We start from the raw sequence: 15,981 nt of genomic DNA, 5'->3' as shown, positions 1-15,981 counted from the left end.
ACTGAGCGACTGAACTGAACTGAAGGAGTGGAACTGCTTGAGCATATGTTTAATCCTGTATTTAATTTTTTGATGAACTGCCAAAGTGCTTTTTATAGTAGCTGTGCCATTTTATACTGCCACCAGCAATGTCCAGGGAGAATCCTTTCTATCTTTAAGTGAGCTCCTGGGATACTTATCTTGTCTTTGCCGCTAAGACTACAGATCTTGGCTACTCTACCTGTCAAGTGAGGTGGTTCCTTGTTCTATGAAATAATGCGCACTATGGTATAAGAGGATACTGTGAGAATGAATGATAGTTCTTATAGCCAAGTGAGTTTAGGTCCAACAAATGGTTTGCCTATGTATCCTTGAAGAATTATACAGAAAACTAATTAAGGTGATAGAATTTTATACTCTGTTTGCTAACTTATTTCTAAAAATGAGAAAATTCATGTTACCTTATAGGCCTGAATGAGCATGTAGATTACCCCGGGAGCACCGTGGCACCAGTGGACGAGCAGATCACGACTGTCGTCCACACAAGGAGGGTAATTGCCTGAAGGGAATTTCAGTTGGCAGACATAGTCTACGCTGGGCTTGACCAAGTTATGTAGCTTCGCATGGCTCACTTGAAGGCTGGGCTACAAACAAAAATGGGATTATTAGTTTTGCTGAAACAAACAGTCCTTTTTAACACTCAAAGTGTTAGTCACTCAGTCCTGTCAGACACTTTGCTCAGGGATGGGTTTAAAAAGAGAGGAAAAGATGACCAAAATGAATTGGAAATCATTAAATGGTTTTGGATTCCAGCCAATTTTTTCACTTATTGGGACAAACCAAAATTAGATTATCAGTTTACATCTGGAACCTTATATACATATTATTTTCAATATTTATTTTTATCTAGATACATATAAAAATCTCCAAAGCCAACGCTTAAGAATGTGAGCTAAGAGAAGTTTCCTAAGGTCTTATTACCTTAAGCAGACTTTAAGGACCACAAAGAGATGCATTAGACAAATCAGGTACGACTTTCATCTACAGTAGCAGGGGTGATAGTTTAGTTGCTAAATCGTGTCCGACTCTTTGAGACACCATGGACTGTAGCCCATCAGGCCCCTCTGTCCATGGGATTTCCCAGGCAAGAATACTGGAGTGGGTTGTCACTTCCTTCTGCAGGGAATATTCCTGACCCAGGTATCGAACCTGGGTCTCCTGCATTACTGGAGTGGGCTGCAATGCCCTCCTCCAGGGGATCTTCCAAACCAGGGATTCAACCCAGGTCTCCCACATTGCAGGCAGATTCTTCACTGTCTGAGCCACCAGGGAAGCCCAAGAATACTGGAGTGGGTAGCCTATCCCTTCCCCAGGGGATCTTCCCGCCCAGGAACAGAACTGGGGTCTCCCACATTGCAGGCAGATTCTTTACCAGCTGAGCTACCAGGGAAACCCCGGAACATGGCATATTCAGTTATTTTTCAGGTAAATTACACAAAATCCATTGAAAAGGCTCCTTAGTTTTGCTCTCTAACTGCGCCTTAGGCAGCAGATCCTTCCTTGTTTTCTACTGATTTTGTTCTTACTCCTGGAACTTCTTTCAGTGGGTTGTGCCTTATAATGAGGAGCAGTATTAATTCAAGGCATCTGCTGAAAGAGCAGAGCAGAGCAGAGGGCACTTCATATAGAAGAACAGGTCAAACACTTACCCTGCACAAGTGGCATGAGGTGGGCAAGTATGGTCACATACAAATCAAACATCATCTCAAAGCACAGTGCCTTTTACATTAATACATTTCAAATACACTTGGCAAGTGCTGTTGTTATTAAGTCACTGTATTGTGTCTGACTCCTTGCAACCCCATGGACTGTAGCCCGCCAGGCTCCTCTGTCTATGGGATTTCCCAGACAAGAATACTATAGTGGGTTGTGATTTCTTTTTCCAGGGGATCCTCCTGACCCAGGGATCGAAACTGTGTCTATGGCATTGGCAGGCAGGTTCATTACCACTGAGGCACCAGGGAAGCCCTTGGCAGGCACTACTCTTGTTTATTTAGGCCAGGTAATTACCGGAAGAGTGATGCAGCAGTTGACAGAATGAAAAAACTGAGCTGGAGCACTTGTCTTCTCACCCTAGCTAGTACAGCAGGAGCCACCATTCTAGTTTCATCATCACCACCTCTTACCTGCATCAGGTAGTAATAAATTCCTGCCAGGCCATGAGCAGCCCCCACATAATATTCTTGGTACCATTCATACATCAGTGGAGTCTTTCCTGTGAACCTTCTCTTTCTAGCTAGGTCTTCTCCAGAAGTTAAGACTGTTTCACAAATCTACAGAGAGAAACCCAACCAGAATAAGGGAAGAATTAGAATGGAGTCAAGGGATTTTTGCTAACAGGTACTGGGGAACATGGCAAGTTAGACATCACCTTATGGCCATCAATGGGCACAGTTTGACTCTGTACTCAGAGAAGCACATGGGATTATTCTGCCTCAAAGAGGGAGAGTCTGGAAGATTTTGAACTCTTTTTACAGCTCATAAGAATTCACCTGTCAAAGGAAAGCAAAACTCCCTCAGGAACAGAAGGAACACCTACACCTCAGAGGTCAACTGTGGCCCTTATTTTCCTCTGAATGGCCCCTGAACTCTCACATGGAGCAGCTGGACTTCTTATCCTGAGTCACGCCCTTCAGGGTTAGGGCTAGGGCTAGGGTTAGGGTTAGCACCCCATGTGAAGCTGGTGGTGCTGGGATCATGCCTGACCTTCAGAGGTCAAGATACACCTTCCTGGCCAGCTGCCTGGGATGTGCCGACGAGGGAAACAAAACCAACAGTTTAGTCAGATAAGAAGTGGGATCCTAAAAAGATGCCAGAAAGCACAAAATGTGGTACCTGCTGAATATGGCTCTGAGGAATCTTTTCCTCTCCAAAGTTCTTATTCACAAACAGAAGAGCACTGATGTAGCCCATTCGTCCATAGAGCATTTCACTTGGAGCATGGGGATCAATCTTATTTAAGTGAATTAGCCTGGGAATAAAAATACATGCCTAAGATAATGTGAAAGGGATTGGATAGAGATAGTTACTTAAAAATGGTACAATTAAAACACACACATACAAATATATATAGAGAGTTATATATATACACACACGTGGGATTATTATTTATACTAAATATAGAAAATATAATATTTAAATATATTTACATAAATATTTTAATTATATTTGCATATAAATTATATTAGTATACTCTAAATATTAAGTAGGCTGGGCCAGATCATAAATGGGTAATCAGGGGTCAGCGATTAACCATCAACTACATTTCTTTTCTTCAGTTCACAAGGGAAGTGACAAATAAGAATTCAAAGAATGAAGGAACACATGATTATGGCTGGGACCACCTACAGTTTCCCTAGCCCCTCATGGCAGTATACCCGGAGACCAGCAATTGACATCTGAGAAGCCAAGAACTACTGGCTATTACAACATTCAGTTTGAGGAAATGACAAAAGTCAACACTCAAAGGGCCATCCGTTTCCATAAAATGAAATGCCTGCTGCACCCCAGTTATCGCCTTTCCTGGTTTACTTCTGAAATGTGTCATCTGGCCTGGCTGAAGTGTTTGTAGCAGCCTGGTCCACCACTATCAGTTACACATACAAACAGCACAAAGGGATCGGTCAGGCTCCGTTTCCTCGGTCTCCCAGCATCTAGTCCTTCCTTTCAGAAATAACCCTGGTTACCAATTTCTTGTATATTCTGAGAATTATTTTATGCACAGATAAGAATACATAAACTTATTTATAAACATATTTCCCCAAATATTTTGTGACTCTACTTAACAATTCCTCTTGCCAATCATTCCTGATCAGCACACACAGAGTAATCTTATCATAGGTGCATAGTATTCCACTGAATGATTATAATTTATTAGTTCCCTATTGATAGACTCAGTTCAGCATCCCACCCAAAAAAGTTATTTTTGGTTCTGGTCCCAGGCGAGATGGAGTTAGCATATATCATCCTCACACAGCACAAGTAGGTCCAGAACCTTCAGAAAATGTGTGAAGCTATTTGAAAACCCTGAAAAGTAAACAGTAACCGGCAGAATGGGGATGACCAGAGTGTACTGCCAAACCAGTGGTGAGTTTACCACATTTTCCCCTCTGCTATTTCCCTGGCCTGAACTCAGTGCTGCTTGAAGCCTGGAAGTGTGCATCAGTGGGCTGAAAGAGTCCTGGAAGAAGCCCTTCAGTTCTGTCTCAGAAAAGAAGAGGAAAGGGAACTCTTAACAGCAGAGACTGGTGAAATACTTCATTATTCTGTTCACTCCCCAGGCCACAAGCAATCTCATGCTGGCAGCACAAGTGAAGGCAACTGGAGCCCACAGAGGCCAAAATTCTGAGAGAGGGACCTGTCCACACAGATTGGAGAGGCTGCAGTCCCAGGAGTGTTGAGGGGGCAGGAGGCCCTTTGCCTCACTTCTCTTTCCAGGCTCCCCATTACTTGAACCTCCAGATGCAGGCACAATCTTGGGAAGTGTGTGGCTGAGTAGGGTAACCAAAGCCTTGGGGAACCAGAAAGTAGGTGGAGTTCACAGAGGGATAAGAGCTAAGAGAAGCAGCTATACTTGTCGTCTGAACTCTGACAATGAACTTTTTTTTTCTTTTTCTCTTTTGGTGGGGGGCAGGAAATATGATAGTGAGGGAAAATTGTCCATGCTATTTTACATTTTTCATCACATTAAATTTTGAAAGCACATCTCAATTATCCCTAAATTATCCTATAAATTCAATGTGAGATCATTTTAATTATTAAAATGATTTAGGTTTTGATGAAACTTGACAAAATGATTTTGGTATACTAAAAAAGCATGGAGGGAGAGAGTCAGGGGACTTCTGGAAAACAGGAGTAATGAGAGGACATTAGTCTTATCAAAAAAAATAAAATGATCTTGTCATCAGGTAGCTTATAATACTAAACATGCTATTTAATCTCTATACTTTAAATTTCTCAACTATAAAATGAATGATGCCTTCCATCTTAAACATTTATTTTTAAAGCAGTGAAGTATAAATAATGCCTGCATATGTATATTATCTAACTTTAGTCTACATACTAAAAATGTTTAATAAGCATTTGAAGTTAACAAAAAAATCATTCCCCTAGAGTGATTGGTTATATCTCAAGTATTTTATAAAGAAAGCTGAGCGCCAAAAAATTTGATGCATTTGAACTGTAGTGTGGGAGAAGACTTGAGGGTCCCTTGGACTGCAAGGAGATCAAACCAGCCCATCCTAAAGGAAAGCAGTCCTGAATATTCACTAGAAGGACTGATGCCGAAGCTGAAGCTCCAATATTTTGGCCACCTGATGCAAAGAGCTGACTCACTGGAAAAGACCCTGATGTTGGGAAAGATTGAAGGCGGGAGGAGAAGGGGATGACAGAGCATGATAGGATGGCAACACTGACTCAATGGACATGAGTTTGAGTAAGCTCTGGGAATTGGTGATGGACAGAAAAGCCTGGAGTGCTACCGTCCATGGGGTCACAAAGAGTCGGACACGAGTGAGTGAGTGAACTGAAATATTCTAGTAAGGAATCAACATTCATAGACACCTGGCACTTCAAATAACTTTATCAAAATTTACACCAGGGGATCTGATAACATGAGCAGTAAAGAATGTTAGGAAATATCGGTGGAGTGAGTGGTGAAGATGGGTGGGATGTTTGGGAGATGGTACAGGCTCTAGCCACTGTTTGATGAGTAAGATCCAAGAAGGATCAGAGGAGGATGTGGTTTTATCTGAGCCACAAGAACAGGGCAGAGGACTAACTGTGTGCGTCCGTCTTCTTCTTAATAAATGTTTGTACATTTGGTAGAGTTTGCTTAACTGCTTGTGCCTTCATTTACTCAGTGGTAAAATGAAGGTTATAGCTGAGACGGTACACAGCCCCCTACCTCTGATTTCTGGAGGCCACCAATATCTACAAACAACGAAAACAAACAGGAAAACAAGAACCTAACAATTGCTACCACCAGGCTATACATCAGTAGATAGCGAGAGCTAGCTCTGAAAGAAAGGTACTTGTGAAAGAGAAGACAACTCTCCTCTCCTGAACCCTCCCCAACCACTTCCACAAGACTGTGGTGGGAGGGGAACTCTTAGGATTAAAAATGAAGACACACTTTAATAAGCAGAATGATTTTTTGTTGTTGTTGTTTACAGCAGCTTTATTCACAATTACCAAAACTCAGAATTAACCAAGTTGTCCATCAGTAGGTGATGAAGATAAGTGAACTGGGGCACATCCAGAGGAAAGAGACGATTTTAGCGAGTAAAAAGGGCTGGCAGTTATGAAACAATAACTGAGAAGAAGTTAGGAAAGCATCCTTAAGGTAACCTACTCCCCTATAGGAAAGAGAGATTTGAAAGAGCTTGGCTGGTTGCAGTTACTGACAAAGTTAAATGTTTCCATATTTATACCTCAACAAATGGAGTCATCTCAATCAAATTGATTAAACATGCAAATGCTGGCTCATGCATTTCTTTTGCATTAAAACTCTCAGTGGAATAGTGGTTATTAGTAATAGGGACACAGTGGTCAGAGGTTGCTTTCAATTTTCTCGTAATACCTTGCTTGACTTTTTTCCCCCTCCAATGCCAACAGGGTTATCTGGTCTATAACCACAGGGTGGTTTTTTTTTCTACTTTAATACCCTCCCTCATCCCCACAAATCTCTAATATTTTTAAATAATTTAAAAACATTTATTAAGAAAAATTCTGTTTTTTTTCTCACTCCAGAACTGGAAGCTCAGTAATGTTGAGAACGTAATAAATAAAATCTGTTAACTAGATACAAACTCAACTGTTACAGTAAACAGAATAAACATCCCAGAGTTTTCAAAAGAATTTACTATAAAGTATTAATATAAATGCCTCAAACTGTATAGAATTTAGAGATAGAAAAGCACTTTTGATTTTTGTAAAGGGTATTATTGAAAGAACTATTCAAAGAGTGAAATCACTAGCAATTTTTTAAATAAACACTGCTCTATGGAAGTTACTAAAAACAATACATATTGCATTCACTCCAATGATGTTCTCATCTAAATAAAATGTGTTTGAACCAGTGAATTAAAAAATACCATTCTTTTATTTGCCTTTGTCGTGACCTGCATCACTGCCAGCTGTGTGCTTAGTCTCTGTCATGTCCGACTCTTTGTGACCCCATGGACTATAGCCCCCCAGGCTCCTCTGTCCATGGGGATTCTCCAGGCAAGAATACTGGAGTGGCTTGCCATGCCCTTCTCCAGGGGACCTTTGCAACCCAGGGATCCAACCCAGGTCTCCCACATTGCCAGCAGATTCTTTATTGTTTGAGCCACCAGGAAAGCCCGATGGCTTCCACAAGGAACCACTAGGTGGCGATATATAATTAGCATACCAATTATTTTGCAACCAAACATTTGGTTATTCAAAGGAGATGGCAAGTACTTATTTTCAAATACTTGAAAATGAAAGTACTGGTCAGTGCATCTCATTATAATGAGTACTTAAGAAGGAAGTACCTCATTTTTTTATGGATTTGAATTCATTAAAACTTACTAGTTGCATTTATCTAACTGAAGAAAGCTGAGTGCCAAAGAACTGATGCTTTTGAACTGTGATGTTGGAGAAGACTCTTGAGAGTCCCTTCGACTGTAAGGAGATCCAACCAGTCCATTCTAAAGGAGATCGGTCCTGGGTGTTTTTTGGAAGGAATGATGCTAAAGCTGAAACTCCGTACTTTGGCCACCTCGTGCGAGGAGTTGACTCAGTGGAAAAGACTCTGATGCTGGGAGGGATTGGGGGCAGGAGGAGAAGGGGACGACCCAGGATGAGATGGCTGCATGGCATCACGGACTCGATGGACGTGAGTCTGAGTGAACTCCGGGAGTTGGTGATGGACAGGGAGGCCTGGCGTGCTGTGATTCATGGGGTCGCAAAGAGTCGGACATGACTGAGCGACTGAACTGGACTGAACTGAACACAGTATTCATAGGGCACTATTTACAATAGCCAAGACATGGAAGCCACCTCAGAGTCCAGGCATAGACAAATGGATAAAGAAGATGTAGTACATATATACAATGGAATATTACTCAGCCATAAAAAGGATGAAACAATGCCATCTGCAGCAACATGGATGGACCTGGAGATTCCCATGCTAAATTAAGTCAGTTGGGCAGAGAAGGACAAATATTGTATGATATCCCTTATATGTGGAATCTAAACAATGATATAAATGAATTTATTTACAAAACAGAAACAGTCTCACAAACACAGTTAACAAACATATGTTTACCAAAGGGGAAAGGGTCGGGAGGAATTAATTAGGAGTTTGGGGTTAACATATAAATACCACTATAGATTAAATAGACAATCAACAAGGATATACTATGTAGCACAGGGAACTCATATATATACATATATATATGTGTGTGTATGTATATATATATTATATATATATATAAAATCGTTTAATCACTAAGTTGTATCCGACTCTTTTGTAACCCCACAGACTGTAGGCCACCAGGTTCCTCTGTCCATGGGATTTCCCAGGTAAGAATACTGGAGTGGGTTGCCATTTCCTTCTCTAGGGGATCTTTCTGATCCAGAGATTGAACCTGTGTCTCCTGTTTAGCAGGCAGACTCTTTACCACTGAGCCACCTGGGAAGCCCATATGTATATAAAATCAAGTATACTTCAATAAGTGCTTCCCTGGAGGCTCAGACAATAAGAGTCTGCCCGTAATGCTGGAGACCCAGGATTGATCCCTGGGTCAGGAAGATCCTCTGGAGAAGGGAATGGCTACCCAGTCCAATATCCTTGCCTGGAAAATTCCATGGTCAGAGGAGCCTGCTGGGCTGCAGTCCATGGGTCGCAAAGAGTCAGACACAACTGAGTGGCTAACACACACTGTACTTCAATAAAAATTTAAAACAAAGTCAGAAAGAGAAAGACTAAAAGAATTACTAAAACTAGGACTTTTAACATCATGCTTTAGATGCTATATTATTAAGATAAAATGAAGAAATGATAGCATTTATTGATCATAATGGTTATTTTATGTATTTTCAGAAACTCTCAAACCCAGAAGCACATCATTGCAGCTCCACTTATTTGTTTTGCTATGTGGATATTAATAGCAACTGATCTTTAGAAGAGACAAGTCATCGAAATGTCACGGAAGCAAGAATAAAGACATAAAAACAGGATAATTCTGTTCCACTCCTAGCAGTATTTCCCCAGTGTGTTACTGGGAAGAGTTTTTGCCTTTCATCATCAAAAGGTTTGTAACTTTTAAAAAAGAAGTCCTTTTCTTCTTCATTGCTACAAAAGAGAAAGGGTATACATTTTCTGACCAGAAATCCAAAGTTCATCACTCTGAGTACTAGCTTGAAAGCATGCTGTGTGTGAGGGTAAGTCACTTAACTGGGCACAAAACAGGCAATGCTCTTTATTCATGTAGTAGCACCAACTATCTCTGTGTAGAAGGAAGGGAGAAAACAAGTATACTTGATTTATATTGCCTGTATAATCAAGCAGTAGGAAGAACTGGCACTATTTGTTAGCTTCCTCTCCACTTGCCTCAGCCAACTGCTGGACAGCTTTGAACAAGAACACACATATGTACATACATTCCTTTCAGGGAGTCACAGACCTCTCCAAGAAAAGTATAAATGTTCTCTCCAGACAGACTGAATATAATTCAGGAGTTTTCTATATACCCCCGGAAGCCCTCAGTTTCTCAAGATCCCAAAGCTAAGAAGCCCTACCTTAGGGAAACACTGATTTCTTTGGATTTCAATTTGTCTAAGGATTAATCCCAAAGGCCCTTTGGTTTCTAAAACTCAAGATCATGGTTCTGGGAGACTGCTATATTAAGAAAATACAGGAATGGTAAGCTGAAATACAGTGCTGGCAGTGGAGTACATGGATGGCATATGGAGAATATGAATGTCTCTGGACACAAAAGGACTGTGTGATAAGCGGAAGAAGGTTAGGCACAAAGTAAAACAAGGAAGTGGTGGTGGTGGTTTAGTCGCTAGGTCGTGTCCGACTCTTGCGACCCCATGGACTGTAGCCACCAGGCTCCTCTGTCCACAGGATTTACCAGGCAAGAATGCAGGAGTGGGTTGCCATTTCCATCTCCAGGGGATCGTCTGGATCAGGAATCGAACGCAGGTCTCCTGCACTGCAGGCAGATTCTTTACCGACCGAGCTACCAGGGAAGCCTGGTAAACACAAATTTAATAAACAGGTGAGCAGGTTTATTAAATAACCAATGTCATCAAGTAATTTGGGATTTCCTGAAGTTTAACTGAAAAGACTCTGAAATTTTTCCTTAAAAGGGAGGAGATGTGAAAGTAATTTATAAATAATTCTGTTTCTTTTGGGTCTGCCATGAACTTCAGGAATCTAAAAAATCAAACTTGAGGCCCAAAAGAGGTATCTTCCTATCATATACCTGCATTCTATATTTTAAACCTTAAGTCTATAAATAAAATATTGCTGAAATGTCATAAAACAAAAAATGATATAAATAACACTTTTAATATCAAAGTATCAAGAAAAAAGAAATTTTATTCTAAGTGTTTTATAATAAGCCAATATTAATAAATGGTATTATTCCCCAGAGTGTTTCTTAGAACAATAGACCCTAAGATGTCCTGACACTGCCTGAGACAAGTGTGACAAATTCTGCTCCCTAGAGTCACCTGAGTTTCCTGTGACTTTAAAAGCTACTGAAGACTCTGAGCAGCCAGTAAAAGCATGCATGTAATTTTAATTAGTATTTCCACACTGCATCTGAATACACAAATCTTGTTTTCATTTAATACCTAATAACATTTGTCACTTATGAAACTATTACTATTTGGCTGTACGTATTTTGAGATAGGCTGACATTATACGTAGAATATAAGTTCAGTTCAGTTTAGTTGCTTAGTCGTGTCTGACTCTTTGCGACCTCATGGACTGCAGCACACCAGGCATCCCTGTCCATCACCAACTCCTGGAGGTTGCTTAAACTCATGTCCATCGAGTTGGTGATACCATCCAACCATCTCAACCTCTGACATCCCCTTTTCCTCCTGCCTTCAATCTTTCCCAGCATCAGGGTCTTTTCTAATGAGTCAGTTCTTCGCATCAGGTGGCCAAAGTATTGGGGCTTCACCTTCAGCATCAGTCCTTCCAATGAGTATTCAGGACTGATTTCCTTTAGGATGGACTGGATGGATCTCCTTGCAGTCCAAGGGACTCTCAAGAGTCTTCTCCAACACCACAGTTCAGAAGCATCAATTCTTCAGCACTCACTTTTCTTGATAGTCCAACTCTCACATCCATACATGACTACTAAGGCTATGGAAAAACCATAGCCTTGACTAGACGGACCTTTGTTGGCAAAGTTATGTCTCTACTTTTTAATATGCTGTCTAGGTTGGTCATAACTTTTCTTCCAAGGAGTAGGCGTCTTTTAATTTCATGGCTGCAGTCACTGACTTCAGTGATTCTGGAGCCCCCCAAAATAAAGTCTGTCACTGTTTCCATTGTTTCCCCATCTATTTGCCATGAAGTGATGGGACCGGATGCCATGATCTTCATTTTCTGAATGTTGAGTTTTCAGTAAACTTTTTCACTCTCCTCTTTCACTTTCTTCAAGAGGCTCTTTAACTCTTCTTTGCTGTCTGCCATAAGGGTGATGTCATCTGCATATCTGAGGTTATTGATATTTCTCCTGGTAATCCTGATTCAAGCTTGTGCTTCATCCAGCCCAGCATTTCTCATAATGTACTCTGCATAGCAGTTAAATAAGCAGGGTGACAATATACAGCCTTGACGTACTCCTTTCTGATTTGGAACCAGTTTGTTCCATGTCCAATTCTAACTGTTGCTTCTTGACCTGCATATAGATTTCTCAGGAGGCAGGTCGGGTGCTCTGGTATTTCCATCTCTTTTTAAGAATTTTCCACAGTTTGTTGTGATCCACACAGTCGAAGGCTTTGGCATAGTCAAAACAGCAGAAGTAGATGTTTTTCTGCAACTCTCTTGCTTTCTCGATGATCCAACGGACATTGGCAAATTTGATCTCTGGTTCCTCTGCCTTTTCTAAATCCAGCTTGAACATCTGGAAGTTCATGGCTCACATACTGTTGAAGCCTGGGTTGGATAATTTTGAGCATTACTTTGCTAGCGTGTGAGATGAGTGCAATTGTGCAGTAGTTTGAGCATTATTTGGCATTGTTTTTTTGGGGGATTGCAATAAAAACTTACCTTTTCCAGTCCTATGGCCATTGCTGAGTTTTTAAGGCTACTACAATTTATTTTTATGAAACTTAAGAGTGATTTATTGAATGAGACTTTCTTGTGAACCTCTAAAGCAGAGGGATCCTCAGCAAATAAAACCAGAAATACTAATACTATTCTAACAGTAATTTGGCAAAACAACTACAATACTGTAAAGTAATTAGCCTCCAATTTAAAATTTTAAGAAAAATGGCACATAAGTATATGAAAAGATGCCTCTCAACATATGTCATCACAGAAATACAAACTAAGACAGTAAGATACCAATATACATCTATTAAAATGGCCAAAATCTGGAACACTGACAACACCAAATGCTGACAAAGATGGTGGGAATGCAAAATGGTACAGCCACTCTGGAAGACGGTTTTTTTCCAAAATGAAACATAGTCTTATCATACAATCCAGCAATTATGATCCTCGGTATTCTACTGCAAAGAGCTGGAAACATATGTCCACACAAAAACCTGAATATGGATGTTTTTCACAGCTTTGTTTATAGTTGGTAAAACTTGAAAGAAACCAAAGTGTTCTTCAATAGGTGAATGAATACATAAACTATGGTACCTTTAGACAATGGAATATTATTCAGTGCTACAAATAAGAGCTATCAAGCCATGAACAGACATGGAAAACTCTAAATGCATACTATTAATGAAAGGAGCCAATTTGAAAACGCTATATACTATACGATTCCAACTCTATGACCTTCTGGAAAAGGCAAAACCATGGAGATGGTAAAAAGAACAATAGGAAGAAGGGAGGAGAGATGAATAAGCACAGCACAGAGGTTTCGAAGGGCAGTGAGACTGCTCTGTATGATACTGTGATGATGTATACATGTCATTATACACTTATCCAATCCCATAAAATGTACAAAGCCAAGAGTAAACTATAGACTTTGGGTGTATGATGTGTCAACACAGGTTCATCAGCTGTAGCTAGTGTGCTCTGTGGAGGATGTTGATAATGGTGGGGGGGGGGGTGCTGTGGTGCTATGCATGTACAGAGCAGAAGATGTATGGGAAGTTTCTGTACCTTCCTCTCAGTTTTGCTGTGAACTGAAAAATGCTCTGAAAAGTCAGGTCTGTGAAACAACAAAACAAAACGAAACAAAACAAAACAAAAACCTTTGCTGGAATTGCAACTCTCTGTTATTTTTCACAATGAACTGTGGAAAATTCTGAAAGAAATGGGAATACCAGATCACTTGACCTGCCTCTTGAGAAACCTATATGCAGGTCAGGAAGCAACAGTTAGAACTGGACATGGAACAACAGACTGGTTCCAAATAGGAAAAGGAGTACGTCAAGGCTGTATATTGTCACCCTGCTTATTTAACTGCTATGCAGAGTACATCATGAGAAATGCTGGACTGGAAGATGCACAAGCTGGAATCAAGATTGCTGGGAGAAATATCAATAACCTCAGATAGGCAGATGACACCACCCTTATGGGAGGAAGTGAAGAGGAACTAAAAAACCTCTTGATGAAAGTGAAAGTGGAGAGTGAAAAAGTTGGCTTAAAGCTCAACATTCAGAAAACGAAGATCACGGCATCCGGTCCCATCACTTCATGGGAAATAGATGGGGAAACAGTGGAAACAGTGTCAGACTTTATTTTGGGGGGCTCCAAAATCACTGCAGATGGTGACTGCAGCCATGAAATTAAAAGACGCTTACTCCTTGGAAGGAAAGTTATGACCAACCTAGATAGCATATTCAAAAGCAGAGACATTACTTTGTCGACTAAGGTCCGTCTAGTCAAGGCTATGGTTTTTCCTGTGGTCACGTATGGATGTGAGAGTTGGACTGTGAAGAAGGCTGAGCGCCAAAGAATTGATGATTTTGAACTGTGGTGTTGGAGAAGACTCTTGAGAGTCCCTTGGACTGCAAGGAGATCCAACCAGTCCATTCTGAAGGAGATCAGCCCTGGGATTTCTTTGGAAGGAATGATGCTAAAGCTGAAACTCCAGTACCTTGGCCACCTCATGCTAAGAGTTGACTCATTGGAAAAGACTCTGATGCTGGGAGTGATTGGGGGCAGTAGGAGAAGGGGACCACAGAGGATGACATGGTTAGATGGCATCACTGACTCGATGGATGTGAGTCTGAGTGAACTCTGGGAGTTGGTGATGGACAGGGAGGCCTGGCATGCTGCAATTCATGGGGTCGCAAAGAGTTGGACACGACTGAGCGACTGAACTGAACTGAACTGTGTGTTAGAATATTTAGGGGGGAGTCTTGGGCTTCCCTGGTAGCTCAGCTGGTAAAGAATCCGCCTGCAATGCAGGAGACCCTGGTTCGATTCCTGGGTTGGGAAGACTCCTGGAGAAGGGATAGGCTACCCACGCCAGTATTCTTGGGCTTCCCTGGTGGCTCAGCTGGTAAAGAATCTGCCCGCAATGCGGGAGACCTGGGTTCGATCCCTGGGTTGGGAAGATCCCCTGAAGAAGGGAAAGGCTACCCACTCTAGTATTCTGGCCTGGAGAATTCTATGGACTATAGTCCATGGGGTCTCAAAGAGTCAGACATGACTGAGCGACTTTCACTTTAACAGTACAGCATGCGGAATTGCATGGCAGACAGATTGCTTAGTAGAATTCTGAAAGTGTTCAATAAACTTTGCTAAAGCAAAAACTGTAATTTGTTGGTATAAAAGTTTCATAATTCTTCATTATTCACAAGCTTCTCGGGGCTGCCCTGATTTATACTAAAATGAAACTGGGTTTGCAAGTCATTATTTCTGTAAGATGAGCCATTTTGGCTCTGTGATCCCTCGGGAGGCCTCTCCCAGCCCACTAGAGCACATGCACATTTCTGCCAATTCCTAATCCTGGAGAGCACCCTGGACTAGTAATCACATGACTAGGCTTTTGATCTCATTTATGTTAAGGAACTGACATTTGATCTCGAACATATCAGTGTCATTACATCTTGCAGTAAATAAGGCTTACAACGGTTGTTTCTTAACTGCAACTCAGGAATAATGTGAGAATCGATCAATGACAGCAGTAAGATTTACTGGTAAATTCAATAAAAGTAACTCAATAAAAGTAAATTCAATAAAACGTTCTTCTGCTAACACACACAGAGTTACGGCAAAATGTCTAGACAGTTATTCTCAAAAAGAAACATGATTACCGGGTGATGCACTCTTCCGCCTGCTTCTCGTTGTGCATTTTGTGATGCACCACAGCAGCCACTGCCAGGGGGCCCCCATCCCCACAGAGGAAGGTTATGGAATGCTTGCTCAAAGAGTTCAGACTTTGCTTTACGTAGCCATGTGCCATCTGTAGGTAGGTGGGGTCCCCGAATACATCGTAGAGGTGTAAGTAAAGCACAGCAATACCTGAAAAGCGAAAAGAAGATCAGGTACAGATAAGGAAAGAGCAGCTGACCATATCATTCTGGGGTATCGTCTACTCAGCAGTGTTTATTTTTGATAAGCTAACAGCAAGTATATAAATTATCTGGAAATTCAGATGACCTTAGTTCTAGACTCAGTTTTATTACTAAGCAGCTCTAAGAGCAGTAGGAAAATACTCACATTTTCTCAGTTTCCTCATCAATTCAAAATTTAAATAGGAACTCTAAGAACTCTAAACCCAAGTTTACTATGAATCCTTGTTTCACTCCAGGTAC

At 41.1% G+C, this 15,981-nt stretch overlaps 1 protein-coding gene across 3 annotated transcripts in view; it reads right to left on the bottom strand.

Annotated features, from left to right (window-relative positions):
- Positions 1-15,981, bottom strand: part of LANCL1 (LanC like 1) — a 49,996-nt gene that overhangs the window by 12,656 nt on the left and 21,359 nt on the right. For all 3 annotated transcript variants that reach the window (XM_040228583.1, XM_040228584.1, XM_040228585.1), the window contains exons 4-7: positions 15,481-15,688; positions 2,875-3,010; positions 2,166-2,312; positions 441-623 (exon numbers count right to left, since the gene is read on the bottom strand). In XM_040228583.1, the coding sequence (XP_040084517.1) occupies positions 441-623; positions 2,166-2,312; positions 2,875-3,010; positions 15,481-15,688 (674 nt within the window). The remainder of the gene's footprint in view (positions 1-440; positions 624-2,165; positions 2,313-2,874; positions 3,011-15,480; positions 15,689-15,981) is intronic.

The sequence above is a fragment of the Oryx dammah genome, unplaced genomic scaffold (genome assembly GCF_014754425.2).
Source record: "Oryx dammah isolate SB20612 unplaced genomic scaffold, SCBI_Odam_1.1 HiC_scaffold_27, whole genome shotgun sequence".
In the NCBI taxonomy this organism is placed as follows: Eukaryota; Metazoa; Chordata; class Mammalia; order Artiodactyla; family Bovidae; genus Oryx; species Oryx dammah.
This window is presented reverse-complemented; position numbering and strand designations above follow the sequence as displayed.